This window comes from Dermacentor albipictus, chromosome 1, assembly GCF_038994185.2.
Source record: "Dermacentor albipictus isolate Rhodes 1998 colony chromosome 1, USDA_Dalb.pri_finalv2, whole genome shotgun sequence".
In the NCBI taxonomy this organism is placed as follows: Eukaryota; Metazoa; Arthropoda; class Arachnida; order Ixodida; family Ixodidae; genus Dermacentor; species Dermacentor albipictus.
The window spans coordinates 37,279,237-37,297,192 of record NC_091821.1 but is presented as its reverse complement, the minus strand read 5'-3'; the positions used below and the strand labels follow the sequence as shown (position 1 = coordinate 37,297,192).

The 17,956-nt window shown below is 42.6% G+C and overlaps 1 protein-coding gene across 5 annotated transcripts in view; it reads left to right on the top strand.

Moving 5' to 3' along the window:
* Positions 1 to 17,956, top strand: part of Sec31 (secretory 31) — a 189,609-nt gene that overhangs the window by 62,932 nt on the left and 108,721 nt on the right. For 3 of the 5 annotated variants that reach the window (XM_065430738.1, XM_065430736.1, XM_065430737.1), the window contains exons 12-15: positions 504 to 587; positions 3,903 to 3,953; positions 13,912 to 14,011; positions 15,646 to 15,827. In XM_065430738.1, the coding sequence (XP_065286810.1) occupies positions 504 to 587; positions 3,903 to 3,953; positions 13,912 to 14,011; positions 15,646 to 15,827 (417 nt within the window). The remainder of the gene's footprint in view (positions 1 to 503; positions 588 to 3,902; positions 3,954 to 13,911; positions 14,012 to 15,645; positions 15,828 to 17,956) is intronic. The other 2 variants (XM_065430739.1, XM_065430740.1) reach the window with 2 other exon arrangements.

Sequence of the window (17,956 nt, the reverse complement as noted above, 5' to 3'; positions counted from 1 at the left end):
TGTATTTACTTCGTTATTCTTATAAGTATTTATGGGAGCCCATCTGTATACATGAATAAACAATATGTGTTTACCTACGTAAAACATTTTTTTGTCACTTTATGGTTGCTCTAAAAAAATTTGGGTAAATTTTTTCCAAAATAGGTCAGTCTGAAGGTTTTAAATTTGCAGTGAAAAAACTTCAACCCTGAGGGGTTGCATTTGGTGAAAAAACTCTACCATCAAAGGGTTAAGTCATGAGGATATGGTTCATGGCTTCACAATGCTGGAGTCAGTCCTGTCCTACGTCTACATCATTTTCTTCTTCGCACAAGCTCCGTTCACAGCAAAGTGATCCTTTGGACACCTTACAGCGTTAATCCATCCCTATATCTTTACAAACTGTTTGCTTTTAAGGGCGCTTCAATACAGTACATTATATTTAGAATGTGAACATTTAAATAAGGGAGAGGGGTGTGGTGTCACTAGTGTAGTTAACATTTTCTTTTTTTAACCTTGGCCAGTTGTCACTAGCTGGCCATGAATCGGAGGACACTGATGACCAGGACCTCTCCAATGACATTGGCAGCTTGTCACTCAATGCAACGGTAATATGTACTCTCCTACCCATGCCTTGATCATAGTTAGCCTTAGCTTTTTGCATGGCTATGCCTCTTGTATTAATCGTTGCGGTGCTGCATCCTGCCGCTGTTATGAATCTGTGCCACTGTTGCATTGCATAATTCCTACTTGCAAGTGAATTTTTGGACCAGGCAACCAAACATACTAAGTCACATCCAAGGGACCCTGAAACTATTTTGTACAAACATAGAGTCATTAGGGTAGGTCCTTCTAATCTTTAAGTGACGCATTTAAGCGCTCTGCATGAGGTTTTAGAAATGTGCATCAGTACCGATCACAGCCGCGCTGCACCCTGGAGTTTTCAGCTGCCCCCTCACAATTGACGTAGTTAGTCCAATTGACATCACTTGGGCGAGCTACCCGATTGGATATCGATCAATCATTTTTCCAACTTTGTGGGGAGCAAATGTTGCTCAAATACATGTAGTTGGAATGTTGGTTAATTTGTTTCTATAAAAAAAGAAGTAACAGAAAGAGAATACACAGTGACAATTTGTCACTGCACTCAAGCGCATCCAGCACACAGCAAGTGTAATCTGCTTCTGTTACAACATTCTCTGTGTTGACACGAGCTGCACGATCAGTGTTGGTCTTGAGCTTCTTTTTCGCGAGCACCGTGGATCGCCCTTGCTCCATTGTAGACTGTGAGTTAAGCGATTGGCGACATGTCAAGCTGCGACATCGTGTCCCTCTTCAAGGGTACATGCAGGCGGAGTGGCTGTAGTGCATCGGGCTGTCTGTATCCGATCAGTGCCAGTATCTATGTGTTTGTGGCCGTCACTTTACGCCAGAAGATTACTACCTCAGTATAGAGTTTTAGCTGGTCCGGTATTCGAGTAAACATAAGTGCAAGTGGACTGGGGGGTTTTACCGCATGAACGGAAGGCGCAAACGTGAACAGCCTTCATGGTGCAGACACCTGCTGGCACAGAGCTGAACCAGACAAACACAGGGCTAATATAGCAGTAACCAAGTGTATTCTACTTTGCTGCTTATGTAAATTTTTGGCAGGAGCGTAATCATGAACATGTCGTTTTGAATGTTTAAAATGTTTTACACTTGGTGACAGCAATATTAGCTGTGTTTGACTGGTTAAGCTCTATGCCACCAGTTGGCTGTATCGCACAGGCCCCTCACGTTTATGCTAAAACCCCTTCATCACAGCGGTAGTAGTATGGAAAGGCTTTAGTTTATGCCTTCGCACATCCGCCAAAATGCCCAGCTCGCCTGTGGTTACCAGGGGCGCGATCGGAGAGAATTGTTCGAAATGTCTGTTTGGTTTGTGTTCAGTTTTGCCTCGCATGATTGACCTAGGCTGCTGCCTATGCCAATCGCGTGAGGCGAAATTGAACGGAGACCAAACGGAAGTTTTGAACAACGATCTCCCAGTAGCCGCAGAATACCGGACATGCTCAGTGCTTTGACAGAACCTTCACAACGCACCCTGCTTGGATTGCTCTCGCGAGTGACTGACGGCCAAGCGGTTAGCGGAGAGGTTGGAGAGGCTTCGCGCGCTGGATCCAAGACAACCAGAAGTAGACGTCACGATGTCACATCTTGACGCAGAGCCAGTGAAGGCAGAGGTTAGCTCCGTTTACTCAGCGAACGAGTTGAGAAAAAGCATGGCTAGACAGGAGGGTAACTTGTAATCGTTCGTAGCTCTCTTAATATGAAGTGCTTCATTTAAATTGTGGCGCTAATGTTTTACTGTAACTCTACCCTATGTGTCTGCAAAATTTGTCTAAACCATTTTAGGGACCCTCTAATAGAGGCTTACACTGATGCCAATGGAACCTCGAATAGGTTACGCAGATGTTTTCGTTTGTATTTAATGTCAAATGGCTTAGAACAGAAGGATAGAAGGATAAGGGGGTATACATCTTTTCAGCATTTTGCTGTTTCAGATTCTCCGATTATTCAGGATTACGTGTGTGAGCTATTACACGCACTCTGCTGTAGAAAAACAAAAATGTTCTTTCACTCAATACTCACCATCACATGACTAGTCCCATAGGGAACGACTGTAATATTTAACCTGAGCTTGGCACGCAGATTGAATATTAGTTATAGTTCGAATAATCCTATCGTCGCATGCCCATATTGCCACCCTTCCCACTTTCATACTCCGCATTATGTTAGTGGCTGCATTGTACATAGTCTTGTAAATTCAGTATGTATTTCAATGACATTGAGTCAATCAGGTGTTTCACACTAAAGGAAAATAATAGAGGCTTGCAGCTTGTACTGTGCTGTAGATGTCCTGCATGTATGTGGTGTAAACAGCAGGGAAAAGCAAAGATGCTATTTTTTTCTACGTAGTGGTCATATTGAACAGTGCACTACCACTTATTTTTGGTTGGGTACTAGTGCAGATTTTGCCTTCCTCATTTGTCATTATCTTTACATCATTACATGCACTCCTGAACTTATTGATGACAAATACGCTGAGTGACAACTGGAGCAAGGCCAAAAGCCTCTGAGGAGCAAGGCCAAAAGCCTCTGAGTTAATGAGCATTTGATGCTGTATAATAATATGCCGATTGATGAGACCAGACACATCGTGTGAACTGCTCAGTGTTCCAAATTAACAAGGTTCAAAACTGCATTGTATTAATAGTCTAGAGTATTTTACTTTTGGCAACATGATTCCGAAGTCCCAATATGTTAAAGAAACTTGCTAATAAATGCATCTGCTCATTATTATTCAGTATTGAATTCGATATTCTTATTTAATTCTTATTTGAAAACTGATATTCGCACCCAACTAATCATCATTATACATTAGCTCTATATGGGAAGCATGTGGCTGTGCTGTGCCTTTGTCTGAATAATCAGTCCGAAAAATTGGTTAGCTATGGTATATCTCTTTATTGTATGCATGTTGCTAGTGGCTTTGGCCGTATGTTGGCCATGTATTTTAGATCTTGTAAAAAGAAATTACTTTGATTAGTCCCCGCTTTTTTTCAACAATAATGTTGGAGCGCAGCTTTCTTGCCTGCTTGAAAAGTGGCTGAAGTGCCATGCCTGCTGCCCAGCATAGCTTGCAAGGTCACTTGAACGATGCAATTTTGAGACTGTGCAATAAAAATGGCCTTTCTGCATGCTTGCTGCACACCTGTTTTTATGCTCACGTTTTCTTCTTTTTCATTTTGCTTATTCAGCTTGCAGGTTTGGAAATGTTGCTGGTGCTGCTTTGCTTTGTCCTATTTTTCTTTTTCTTTTGTTTTCTCTCCTATGTCTGTCTTTCCTCTTCCCTTTGCATGGTCTTATGTTGTGACTAGAGTGATGAGGATGACTCAGAGCGGTGTAGTTCTCCGTCCTCAGACTTCAGCGTAAGTTGCTATGCCCCCTGGCTTTGCTTCTATTTACTCTTTTGTATGCTGTACTTGTGTATGGGGGGGGGGATGAAACATTAACTTGGAAAAAAACATTTGTTGTTTAATAATGTGTTGTACATGTAGTATGGTGCTGATGTTAATGGATTTCCGGTCCTGATGTCTAATGTGGGCTTGGTACTTGAGGGCTTGAAAAAAGCTTTGCACATGTGTACCAGTGATCAGCCCTTACTACTACACTTCAAAACAGATGACCAGTCCACCATAACTCTGCACTAAGCGAAGCTTAGTTATCGATAATTTTTACCAATTCTATATTCAGCTTGAGTTACTAATACAAGTACTGTATAAGTTTGGAGCCTGAGCAAAGCTATGTAAATTGTTGTAATTTAAAAACTGCCAAGTAAAAACTAATATTAAGGTTTCTGAATGTTGGGCATATAGAGTCATGTTTGAGTTAGATGTTCACTATTTATGAATACTTTCCTGTAATCAAATTACAGCTAAACCTCGATACAATGAAGTTGGTAAAATCCTTACTTTACTTCATTATATTGCATAAAAACCTTTTATGCAAATACCTACATCGACCAACGGATTTTTCATACACGGAAAGGGCCGTAAGATTTCTCAAATTATCGGGCTTGAAAAAGAAAATTGTTGAATTGAGAATTGGTGACCAAAGATAAGTTTCATGCTGTGTCGATGATATCTTCACATCTACGGCACAAAGTAAAGCCTGCAAAGTTTTCGCGTCCACTCCACCGGCGCGGCTGATAGTGTCTCCCGCAGAGGGATGACGTTGTTATGAAGGACATGAGCAGAGGAAAGGGAATGCTTCGTCTGCCTCTGACTTCAATGTGGCTCCGAAACTCGAAATCATGCGACCTGCAACACTAAACATACCTGAAGGCTGCACACATGAAGCCATGGCCATCTGGGCTCGCATCATCTATGCACCTGCCGCAGATTATATTTAGATAGGGCATGCAGCCTGCGTATGCGCTCAATCGTGCTGACAGCCGTAATAGAGGAGGAGATGCAGGTTCACCCCCATCCCTCCCCCCCCTCTTGTGTGCGTTTGATCACGTTACTGCGCCGTCACTGCACCATTGGCCGTCACTGCACCATCCACCTTGGTCGTGTGGGAAGACGGGCCCCATCAAGCCATCATTCTTCTCGGCTCACCCTTACGTCCACTGCATACGGCATGTGGGGCGTGATAAAATCTTGTCGCATTTGAACTGTATACTTAGCGTGAGGGCGAAGGGTCTTGTTGCTACATTTTTCCACTTTGGCAGTCACTCTTTGTTGTGCGGCGCATGATTTGAGTTCAACCATTTGATCATGTGCATGCATGGCAGTTTCCACTTATTACTTCGGTATTTCTTCATGGCAGCAGTGAAATTTCTTTGTTGAAATTGTGTATAGACACACTTGGTTAAATTGAGGTTTAAAATACATGGTGTCCTATGGATATGAAGTTATAAAATGTTAAACAATTTGTTATATATAAGATTATTATATCGAGGTTTAACTGTATATACTACAGTCTTACAATATACTTAACGTAGCTGTAGGGAGCAAAGATGTTAACAAGTATTGGTGGTCTGTTGGCTACTTCATATGCCCTTAAATTCCTACACTCTCTGCTGTTCTCACACCATATCTGTGGAGATAGAGGTTACCGGACAAATAAGAACAGTTAAAACTTTTGTGCATTAACTTTCAATGCCATAAAGTGGATGTCTCATCTTTAAGCTGCCTGTAGATTTTAGTATATTCTAATTTGATGTTATTCATGTTCCATATGACTCCTTAACACTGCATTTTTACAAAGACAGCAGGTAATGCTGTGGAGTTATGCTTAGTTCCTTCTGTGAGTGATGCTAGCAGCCATATTTAGTTTTTCATTATAACCAGCCACACTTTCTGCATGCGTCTGGTTTTGTTAAGGTATTTTGTTGTGCCATTGTCATTGTTTCAATAATGCAAACTTTAATTACCTTTCACTTGTTGCTTGTTTAGTGTTGTTAAAATTCTGTGTTAAAAAACAGTGTGCGGATCCAAGCTGTTCGAAGTTCCTATTGTGTTTTTATGTCGCATATATCATGCACCTAAAACCAAAATTCTTTTGTCAGATATTCATGTCTAAGTTTGAGAATATTGTTACTCGGATACCCCAATTTCACTATCAGAGCCATCAAGCCAGCTTCTTTCTACGGTGTCAACTCTTTCACCATGGCAGTGGGTTACATCCTTGAGGCTATGTATTATTAGACTTTTATATACCAGTTTAGAAGGCTGTGCAAGCATTTTCACGGTGGTAGACATGCATAGCTAAGGATATTCCTCACTACACAAATACAGATTTGAAAATTGCAGTTATTTCTGCAGGGAATGCTCAGATGACACACGCCAAATGGCTCTCTAAAGCAGTGATGCAAACAACATAGAGCCTCTCATTCACATATACTATTGTACCCAGATTGGGCACAATGGGGGCGCAAAGGCACCAAGGAGTGACCTTTTGTTGTCCTGGACACTGTTGTGCGCTCCTTTTTTAAGCCTGTCTTGGTAGAGTGCCATATTATTTCTCTGATGCTGTTTCTGCAACAGCAACTGTGAAATGACGCTCACTAAGGTCGACAGAAAGCTTGTACTGCTCAAGAAACATGGAACATGCAGCCAGAAAATGACTACACTGGACACTGTGTGGTTTCTTGTATTTTCTTTATGTAGCACTCGTAAAATAAATTATAATTCACTACAACTGAACGGCAAGAAGCCGTTGTTGGAATTGACCGACTTTCATCGGTTATTGAAGGCCAACTGCAATGAACTTTTACTTTGGCTAAATTGTTTAAAGGGCTTGTAATTGCCTAAGTTTCTTATTACAGTCAAATCTCAATATAGCAAATCATGTGGGACTGCTGAAAATCGTTCGTTATTTTGAAATATCGTTGTAATGAAAAACTTGCCGTTATAAACCAGTGGACAAACTTAGGAATGAAAATGAAGTACCTTGGCAGTAGACGCGTGTGCAGACAAGCATACTCTAAAATAAAAATGTTTCACTCACTTCAAAGCTGCTTTATTTGAAGAAATCAGTCATTTCTTCTGGCACGTGCAGCACGCACGACTGATTAGGAATATGTCTACATCTTCCACTTAGTGCAATACCTCGTCGGGTATGTCATTGCACCGAGCGATGAAAGTGCGGGCTTTGTTTATGTGCACTAAAAAATCATTGTTCTACACGATTTCATCTTCTGTGTTCAGTGACCCACAGTCGTCTTCCTTCGGGTTGTCATCGTCACTGGAGACGTCGCGAACGCAGTTAACAATCTCTTCGGTTGTCAGGTCGGCCGCTGTTAGTGCTGCGCTGTCACTCTCCACATAGTCATCGAAGGAAGAGACTGCGGGCAGCAGTTCCGCAACCTCAGTCCACAAGTCTCCTGAGTTGTTGTCGGTCACGTCCAGGTCATGTTCAAGCTGCACAGGTGCTTTGACAAGCCGTGCTTTTTGCCAGCAGTTGATAATGGTGGACACCTTCAAATTAAACCAAGCTCCTGTGAGCATTTATGCTGCCTGACGAATATTGATTGCAGTCGGCTGCTTTAGACAGAGGTTGATAATCAACCGCTGCACAAGGTGCTTACGAAATTCTGATTTCACACTCTTTATAAATGCCCTGGTCAAGGAGTTGCAGCAAGGACGTGTTGTTTTGTGGCAGAAACTTCGAGCGAATGTATCTCAAGTGAACATTCAGAATGTAAGCAGAGCATTTGTTGACAACCAGTAGAATTCTTCGGTCATCCTTCCTCCTTGGGTCGTCGAGTTTGATGAGCCACTCGGAAAAGAGTTCTCTAGTCATCCAGGCTCGTTTCTTGGCATGGTAGTCCTACGATAACCATATGACGTTTTTCATGCAGCAAGGCTTCGCGTACTTGCCGATGACAGGCGGTTTTATTTTCTTCGTGCCTGTTGCATTGCAGCAGAGCAGGACTGTCACGTGAAGATGCGACTTCTTCCCTCCTTTGCACTGCTGCCCTTCGAAGTGCATCGTCCGGTCTGGTAGGAGCTGATAACATGCGGTCTCATCCGCATTGAAAATATCATCTTCAGAGTACGATTCAGCCACCTCTAGAAAATCATCATTACGCCAGGAATCTGCGCCTTCTCACTTAGCAGCCTTTTTCTTGCCCGAGACTACCTGCCAAGTTATTCCTTTCATTTGGCGGAAACGAAAAAGCCAACCTGCACTGGCATCGAACCCAGTTATTTCAATTGCATCGGCAAATTCGTGGGCTTTTTCTTGGAGCATTGGGCCAGAGCGAGAACGTTTTGCAGTCTGGCATATTTGAACCACGCGAGAACAGCTTGGTCCACATTTTGTAATTTTCCCAGTCACAGCCTTTTCCTCGTAGGAGTGAGTTGTGATTCCCATTGAAGTTTGACAATCTTGTCACAGTCTTTCAAAATGGTCGCCACAGTCGATGGGGCGATGCCACGCTGTCTGCACACGTCGATTTGCTTTTTCCTTGCATCGATTTCCTGCAATACGTCCAATTTGTCCTGCAGTGAAAACTGCTTTCGCTTCTTGGCGCTTTCGCTAGCTGCATTCATCATTGGATCTTGCGCGAAAATGGCCAAACCTTTGTCATGAAGTTCTTGGTGAAGTTTGTGGGGAAGCAGCTGGCACTCGACATGGTGATGATGATAGCTACTGAACGTGGTGGGGATATCTACTGCGCTCGCAGTTTCAGTTTCACGCAAGAGTTACGGCACTCTTACTTTTAGCCTAATTCGTAATACTGATGTTCCTCGGTTATAAAGGGAAAACAAAGTATGTGCGCTATTCTGAAATATGCGCTGTATTGAAATTTGTTGTTCTGAAATATTTTTACATTGAAAGTATAGGCAATCTGGCGGGTATTTTTAAGATATTTGTAAATTTGAGAAATTCGTTAATGTGTGGTACGTAGTAACGAGATTTGACTGTAGTCGTCTGTAAGAAAAGACACGGCCCATGAAAGTAAACTTTTGAACTGCTGGCTCAATTTTCGTAATGTTAGAAAGCTTGTTTAGAGCAGTGTTGTACTATAGATCCTTTTCATGGGGCAGTTTGCTCTAGAGAAACGAGACTTCGCTTTTGGCGGCGCGCTGCACGTTGCCTCAGCAAAAGCGCACGAATACGAAACAATTACCATTTCTGCTCTTCTACTGTGCGATCAGCTGTTCGAAATGCAACTGAGTGTTTGCTAAGGTGCTATGCTCCATTAATTCTGCACAATTGGAACGGTAGAGCGAAGACTTTTGGCTTCAAAAATAGTGACTTATATATTAATGAATGCAATGAATCTGTGTGACCAGGTCCCACGGACCTCTGCTACATGAGCAGACTGTATGTGTGGCTGGCACTTGGCTATTGATGGCTTTCCTTGAGGATAAAAAAATTCACTTATCCGGCAGTGTTGTATCGCTAATCTCCAAAGAAAGGACTTCAAACCCGGAACGTCCTCAGGCATGAGTACCGCTTATTAAACAGTGACAAAGGGAGTAGCGCTGCTTCATGGCATAGTAAGTTTCTTGCACTTTATCTACACACACCTGCCTCAACTTACACGCAAACATACGCCGACTATATCGCCAAGATATTAAGAATAAGCGAACGGGAACACACTTGAGTCAGTGCGTCGAAACATGGGTGATGGCGACTACACCGAACACGCATGAATGTTCAAAGCTGAACGTTTCCTGGCAGTCCAGAAAGTAAGCAAGCAACTAGCAATAATAAGTCTTTGCTACAAGGTATTAGTACAGAACGTTTGTGCTCCAAGCCCATGGGTGTGGCAAGAACAAATGTATCACAATTGAGCACACCCGCAAGCGATTAGGCAGAAAATAAACAATTAGATAGGGATGGTTTGGAGGAATGTTATACTGAGTCAGGAACACGATAAGCCGTGCGTTCGAAGTCTTTGCCAAATAAAGAACGTCGAGTGAAACACGCTCACCCCGATTTAATTCATAAGTGGAAAGTTTGAACAGTTTATAATAAATTTGTAGCCCTGCTTTTTAGTACAAAGCACTGTAAACGCTCCTCACACTGTTTGGACAAGTCATAATGAGCTTTGAAAGTGCTTACATGTCCTCTGAAGCTGTGGCCAAAGCTTTGTGTTGTCCACCAAATCCCCATCTACCATATCCGCTGAAATGGAGGTTTGCTGAGCCACACTGCAGGCACATCCATTGTAAACACGGAGGTAACGGAGACGTCTGAAGCAAACAGTAAACGCGCTGCCATGTGATCAAACATGGTGGCGCCCACGGGATTGCCATAAAAAGGGTTTATATAGTCTGGTGCGAAATTTTGTCATTATTACTTATAAAATAATTTGCGAAACAGTTATGGCTCTACGAAAGTTCAAATGGCTATGGTTAGTCATAAAAGCCATCATTCTGAAGAGACAAAAAAGTTTAGAGTTTTTGGGCCTTATATATAATATATACAGGGTGTCTACCAAACGTGAAAACTGGGAATTTTCAGGGATATTGAATAGTCTGGAAATACTAAGGGAAAACTCAGGGAACTTTGGCTTGTATCAGGTTAAATTGGCTGTCATTTTATTGAAAGGGAACGAAAGTCACCCTAATGATGGCTCGAATAAAAGAGAGGGATTGTAACGAATTGTCTTTGACGCTGTGTCGTCGGTTGGAGGAGTTGCCAGTGTACAGTCAATGGGAGATTTTGTGGACGCCCAATTTTTGGGACGTGCCCGATAATGCGGCACCACCTGCACCCCATCGAATCAATGTATAACGTTTGAACTTTCGTATGCAAGAACCCTTCGCCGTCCGATATTCCGGACATCTTGCCACGACCGCAGGTCCGAGACAGCAGTAATCAGAGCCAACACTGCCGTTTTGATTATCTCGCCGCCTCTAACCAGCTTTCTCGCATGCAAATCTGCTGGCAGTTGTATCCACCACCTCGGCAATGCGAGGCCTAGCTGCTTCGACATTCGCTGTTAAGGTTCTTGCCTTTTGGTGCCGTGTTTTTTATTGAAAGAATTCACTGCTGTCAGCAATGGCACAGACTGCGTCTCTGTAATCCTCGCGATTGGCTTCGTAGCTTAGAAAGCATGGCGCCTTGCATAATGCCGGTTGCCGAAAGGCAGGTTCGCTTCGGCACAGCAATGCTACGCGGTGAAGCAAAAGTGAAGTATTGCGGTGAAGCTTAACAAGCGTGGGAAGGGGCTATTGTCACGGGACACAGTACATATTTCCTAATCATACATGCGTGCACCCTACATCTCCTGTCACAGTATGAGCACTGATATGCCTAATAAGTGTACTGGCAGCCCTTCAGAGCTTTTTCGGATGTGCCTGTGGCGACTTGAGCCCTTAAGAGCAGTAAAAGAAATGCATTGATTTTTACGGATGTTTTCGCGGTCCCTAGGGATTCAGAAAAATTGGTCGTTGACTGTACAACTGACCAAGAGGATGCTTCGAATGGCCCGTGGGTTGAATGCGTGGCAGAATGAAGAAGAGTACAGAAAGGACCGTTGCATTGAGGAACGATTGAGAAAGAAACTGCTGCCTTTTCTTTGAAGGAGCTTGAGCTGAAAAAGTAAAGTGTTGGCTGATGCCGAGATGCAGGTGACTCTCATCCGAACAAAAATGCTCTTTAAAGCAGTGAAAACCAACACTGGGGCATTGTGCGCAGGCTGAGGGTATGTCAGGACAGTTGAGGTTGACTTTCGAGCTGCTGAGAGAGAACCTCACTAATGACAAAGTTCCGGCTTCATACCGATGAGCTTGCTATCAGTTGATAGAAATAGGTAATTTTCGAAAATATTTGCTTCTTTATGCATCTCTTTTTATTCGTATTTGAAAATGTTCTACTCGATTTCCCTTTTTTTTTAATATGTTTTAATCGCTGTGCATCTTACTAACCCCTCTGTTCAGTTTTTTTATTTTGAATAAAATACACTATTCCTCACTATTCAAGCTGGATTAAGTCGTTCTTTTATTTTTCAAGAGGCTTATTAGAGAGTGACAGCATCGGGCGACATGGTGTCAGCCAGTTTTGACATAAAACAAAGTTCTCTGTCACTCAGGGAATTCTGCAAAGGCACTCAGGGAAAACCTGGAGAACTCAGGAATATGACAATGTCAACTTGTTAGACAACCTGTATATTATATTAGGAAGGCCCAAACTATGCTGCTGTGGAGGCTTTTTATTTTTCAGTAATTTTCATATAAATATGTAATTCGGACCACTACAATTGCACTTGCACCTTTCATTCGAAATTTCAATTGTTCTATAAGGATACCAAACATTTTTGAATATGGTTTCACAGTAGTGTTCTGCATAAATTTAGTTATGTCGTCGACGGCGGCCTGAGCGGCAGTGAAGGCACTGCCGTACAACAATAGGGATCACACTGCAGGCCGTCGGCCGACAACATGGAAGGAATGACAAATGAGCAGTCGAAGAACCCCTTGTACAATCCTCGTTTAATTGTCGTGACACATGTATAAATAGGCATGTTACCAGGTGATGCCAATGGCGCTTGGTCACTGCCACTCTGGGGCATCCCATTCAGTGGATGCATGGATGACATTCCACAACAGAAAATGCCCTACAAAAACAGGTTCACCTTGTGTAATAATTGTCAACTTGCCTCGCAGCGTCCATGCACCGTAGCCAAGCTATGCCACTCCACGCTGATTTGATTAGTAGGATTGGTTCAAGGGCCATATGTGGCAAAAGAGCACCAAGCCACTCCATGCTATCGATGACTAATCATTTTAGCTATGCGATGCAGATGCTGGTTGTGTGTGCTGGCTTTCCACTGCTGCGTGACTTCTCTCAGTTGACGTCTGCTCGAAAGCATGGTTGTGCGTTGTCTTCAGCGTTCGAATTTCAATTTCGGTTGCACAGAGCTTCAATTCATCACACTACAACTGCAAGACAAATCTCAAGCTTCAAGATCTAAACGTTGATTTGGCACAGACAGCTCACTTCAATTTCCCCATTGTGGTTAGCGACCTAAGCCTAATAGATAAGAATTCATTAAGCAATTTTAGTCATCATATTAATTATGGCTTGCCCATCATCTGATGTTCAGTGATGTTCAGCGCAACTTAGTACACCACAGCTCCAACGAAACTATACCTCTACTTTCAAAAAAAAAAAAAAGCATTATCTAAAGTCCTTGTTGAAACACTCGGTATGTTTAAGTCAGTGCCTTGAACGATAATAGAAAAAAATTAAAGAAAAAGTTGCATCATGTCAATTCACAAAGTATGCATATGAATTAACAGAAACAACTTGAAAAACTAAGACAGTGATATTGCACCATAAACATGTGCTCGTCAGTTAAAATGCTACATTGTGAGCATAATACTTATAATTTAAATACATATTTTTAGGCAATGCTGTAATTGTAGGTTCTCTGTGATATGAACTCCTAAAGCTGGCTAGCCTGCCTGTTTGTAGCTAAAATTAAATAGCACTCATCAATGCTTAACATGAATATGCCATTATGCCTTTAGGTGTTGGAAATTGTTTTCAGTACGTATGATTGTAATGATTATGATTGTAATGACATTCTTGATTGGTAATTTCAGAGTGCTCTGGTAGTGCTTCAAAAGTCATGTAAGACAGCAACTAAGCTGCAAGCCTAAGCAGGCTTCACTGGGTATAAGCAACTCCAATTATCGTGCCAAGACACATTTATTCACCTAATGCTGTTTTAAAGCTGTCTTATTTTTTAAAATGATAAATGTCTGTCTGGTACAATCTTAACATTGCCAGAGTGCCCTGTAAAGACTAGATATGTGCCATAGATATTCAAGTGATTTGTGTGTGTTTTCTGGATGTTTCTTTGCTGTTTTCTTTTAATCAGTGCCTATAAAATTTGTCCTGCTTCTATTTTTTTAGAATGGTGATCTTGTGGAGGACAGCTCGAGTGCCTTTGATTGCATTGCTGCAAAGCATAAGGAAAAGGAGTTCACACCTTTCACCATTTCTACAAGCTCAGGTGAGGGCTAGTTACTCAATCTGGTGTGGATGTCTTGCCAGGTCAGTACTTGGTGACCTTCTTGCTGTGTGAAAGCCACTCTTTTGAAAAGGACAAAACGGATCATAAGTTCAGTGGCAGTGTAGGGGCTTTTTCTTTTTCCTACTGAGGTGTCGAATGAAAATTGGTCTGCCAAGCCTTCATGGATTTTGGACAGTGGGCGTCTTGTGCCCACACAGTACCACACATTTAATAGCATTAAGTGCATAATACCTTCAACTTTGGATGCTGTTTGTCTTCTTCCATGCGAGTTAAGGTGATGTTAGTGATTACGGTAATCTCAACAGCGAGTTAGGTTCTAACTTGCACGTTTCTAGGAATCGCCTTTTGAGTGCAGATGAAGTGTTTCCTTTCATGTTGGGGCAGTGTGTACCTAAATACACTGAACTACAACTGCTGTCTGCAACTCTTTGCTTATGGTTTTATGAGACTTATTTATTTATTTATTTACTTGTGATAAACACTAATCAGGTAATCTGGTGGGGAGAATTTACACACTATTTTCCCTATCATTATAATTCTGGTTTAATAGTAATGACAAAAAGATGCTCAACAGAGTGATGTATACTAATGTCATAGAGTGACACTGTTTTTGCTGAAGTAATGGATCAATGTGCACAAAAATATATTGTACATGTAGGCCTTACCTGCTTATGTAAAACTGATTGGTATAGGTTTATTTATTTATTTATTTGTTGATTTGTTTGTTCGTTTATGTTTTTATTTATTTAGTTATTTGTTTATTGATTGATTGATTGAAGGCTATCCTCTGAGAATAGCCTGAGGTAATACCCTACCCATCAGAATGGTATATGACCACCAGGTTATTCCCCAGACATACTGTTTGACTGGCGGGGATGTTTGAAATATTTGCAAGCATTCATTGATTGATGAGCACTTCATCTTTAATCGCTTGTCCTGCTTTAAGCCGGTTTCACATGCTGCTAATTCTCTATATTTCAGCCATAGTAGTCGGCGCTCTGTGGCAGCCGTGGCAGTATTTAGACTTGATGGCAGTTTTTTACCTTGATGCTCCCTCTGACCCCTTGGAGTTTAATTAATCCTTCTGTGCCATGCTATTCTGAATTCTGGCCAAAAGTGGTCAAATTAATGAAGATTGCAGTTGCCAACATGTTTTACATCCTCGAAAAGAATAAATTCGCTTCTGCTTGCGCTGTTTCATGGATTGTGTGCTACCATCTACCAAAAGCATGACTGAGCACTGAGATGAAACTTGGCACGTCCATGTCATTACTAGAAAATGCAAAATACTGTTGATGAGCTGAGCTCGTCCTTGGCCACCTTTGCGAGAAACGTGGGGAAGGACTCAGCTTGTCCAAGGCACGAAAGGGGTTAAAGTAGCTGGGTGTAACATCTGCATTGATCTATCAGCAGAAATGTGTGCTTGTTACGGAGTAGAGTGGCAGCCACTGCTGTGGCAACCATTTAAAATCGAGGCATGTGGAACAAACCTTTCACAATCGTGGCGTGATCTGCTTGTCACATCAGTTTTCATTGCAAGAGTACAGCATGTGAAATGGGCTTTGGCCAGCCAACCATCACGAATGTTATTGCATGTTCTTGTGTGTTTTTAGGGGATGCAGACAGCCTGCTGAACAAGGCGCTACTAACAGGCAATGTGGAGGCGGCTGTGAACTTGTGCCTGCAAGATGGCCGCTGGGCTGATGCCCTTATTTTGGCACAGGCCGGTGGCGTGGCACTTCTGCAGAGAACACAGTGTCGCTACTTCAAGCAGGCTACTTCAGATTCAGCAAAGGCATGCCTTGTTTCTTTCATTAATAATGATTTAAGTGCTTCTGGGCAGGGCATCATATATATGCATGAATACAATGGGACCATGAATGGGATGCCTATAAGAACTTTTGACCGCATAAAAGAAAAACCCATTATGTATAATGTAAACTGTACATAGTCGGTGATAGGCCAAGAATGCAGTGACAAACGCCTCTTAAAGGGAATGTGTATACAAGCACTGGTGAATTACTTAATTTTTCAATGTCATTGTAAGTGTTCAAAAATGCCTACATGTAAGTCTTGTTTATGCCCAGATGGGAAAGAATGTAGCTTTTCTGCAGAACTGCGTAATCTAATGAACAGATTAAAGTGAACAACCCTTTGAAGCTTGCTCTGTGTTTCTTTTTTTTTTGTGTGTGTGTATGCGAGGCCAAGCACTGCCTTCTGGACACGTAACTCATGTTACTGTGAGGCGCTGATCATTTCAGGTGTTTCGTGCAGTGTTGACCTTAAACACCGATGCAGTGTCTTTAACGCAGCTGAGTGTGGAGAGGTGCTTAGCTCCCTTTGTCTGCTCTCTGCCATGAGGCAATTAGCTGTGGTTCTTGACTGTGGCAAATTTTTGTGTTTAATTTTTGTTTTAATTACTAAACTGATGCAGCACCCTTTCTGGCTTGCTGATTTTGTATTTCTGAGATTTGCATGGTTGAATACAGTCAAACCCGACTATATCGAACCCGTTTACATTTAATTATTCTATATGTCGAACAATTTCTGGACACGGTATAGTGACAGAGAGTACATATACAGGGTGTCTACCAACCGGGAAAACTGGGAATTCACTAGGATTTGAGTAGTTTGGAAAAACTCGAGGAAAACTCAGGGAACTTGTGCCTCTATCAGGGCAAATTAGCGGTAATTTTGTTGAAAGGGTCGAAAGTCGCGGTAATGCTGGCTCGAGTAATAGATAGGAATCGTAATAAATCGTCTCTGACTCCCTGTCGTTGGCTGGAGGAGTTTCCAGTGCACAGTCAACGACCGACTTTCCGGATGCCCGATAATTTGAACGGCAGCACCACGTACCCCATATAGTCAATGTATCGGAACGTCTGAAATTTCGGACGCAAGAACCCTTCGCCCTCCGATTTTTCGGACTTTTTGCCGGGACCGCAGGTCCGAAACAGCAATAATCAAAACCACAACCACTGCCGTTTTGATTACCTCGCTGCCTCTAACCGGTGCTCTCGCACGCAGTTCCGCTAACAGCCGTGCACTGCGGCAACGCTAGACCCAGCTGCTTCGACGTTAGCTCTTAAGCTTCTTGCCGTTGGGTGCCGTGTTTTTCATTGAAAGAATTCGCTGCTGTCAGCAATGGCACCGACTGCACCTTTGTGGTCCTCGCAATTGGCTTCGAAGCTCGGAAAGCACGGTGCGTTGGATAACGCTGGTTCCTCAAAGTCAGCTTCGCGTTAGTACAGAAATGTTACATGGTGAAGCATACGCAAAAGTATTGCGGTGAAGCATTACTAGCGTCGGAAGGGGTATTGTCATGGGTCACAATATGTATTCCTTAATTATACACGCCTGCATCCGGGATCTTCTGTTACAGTACGAGCACCGATATGTCTAATGCGTGTACCGACAGGCCTTCAGCGCTTTTTCGAATGTGCCTGTGGGGGTTTCTGCCCTTAAGGGCAGTAAAAATGACGCATTTATTTTTTCCAACTGGCCGATTTTTCGGACGTTTTCGCGGCCCCTAGGGAGTACGAAAAATCAGACATGGACTGTGCAACTGACCAAGAAGATGCTTCAAATGGTTTGTGGGGCGAACGAGTGGCGGAAGGAGAACAAGAACAGAAAGAACCTATGCATTGAGGAATGAACGGGAAAGGAAGCGTGCTGCCGCCGTTTTGAAGGAGCTTGAGCTCAAAAAAAGAAAAAAAAAGTGTTGGCTGATGTCAGGATGCAGGTGCCATCATCCAAACCAAAATAAACTCTTTAAAGCAGTGGAACACAACTCTGAGGCATCGTGCGCGGGCTGAGAGTATGCCAGGACAGCTGAGGTTGACTTACAAGCTCATGAGAGAGAATCTCAATTGTGACAAAGTTCGGGCCTCATACCACTGAGCTTGCTATCAGTTGATAGAAAGT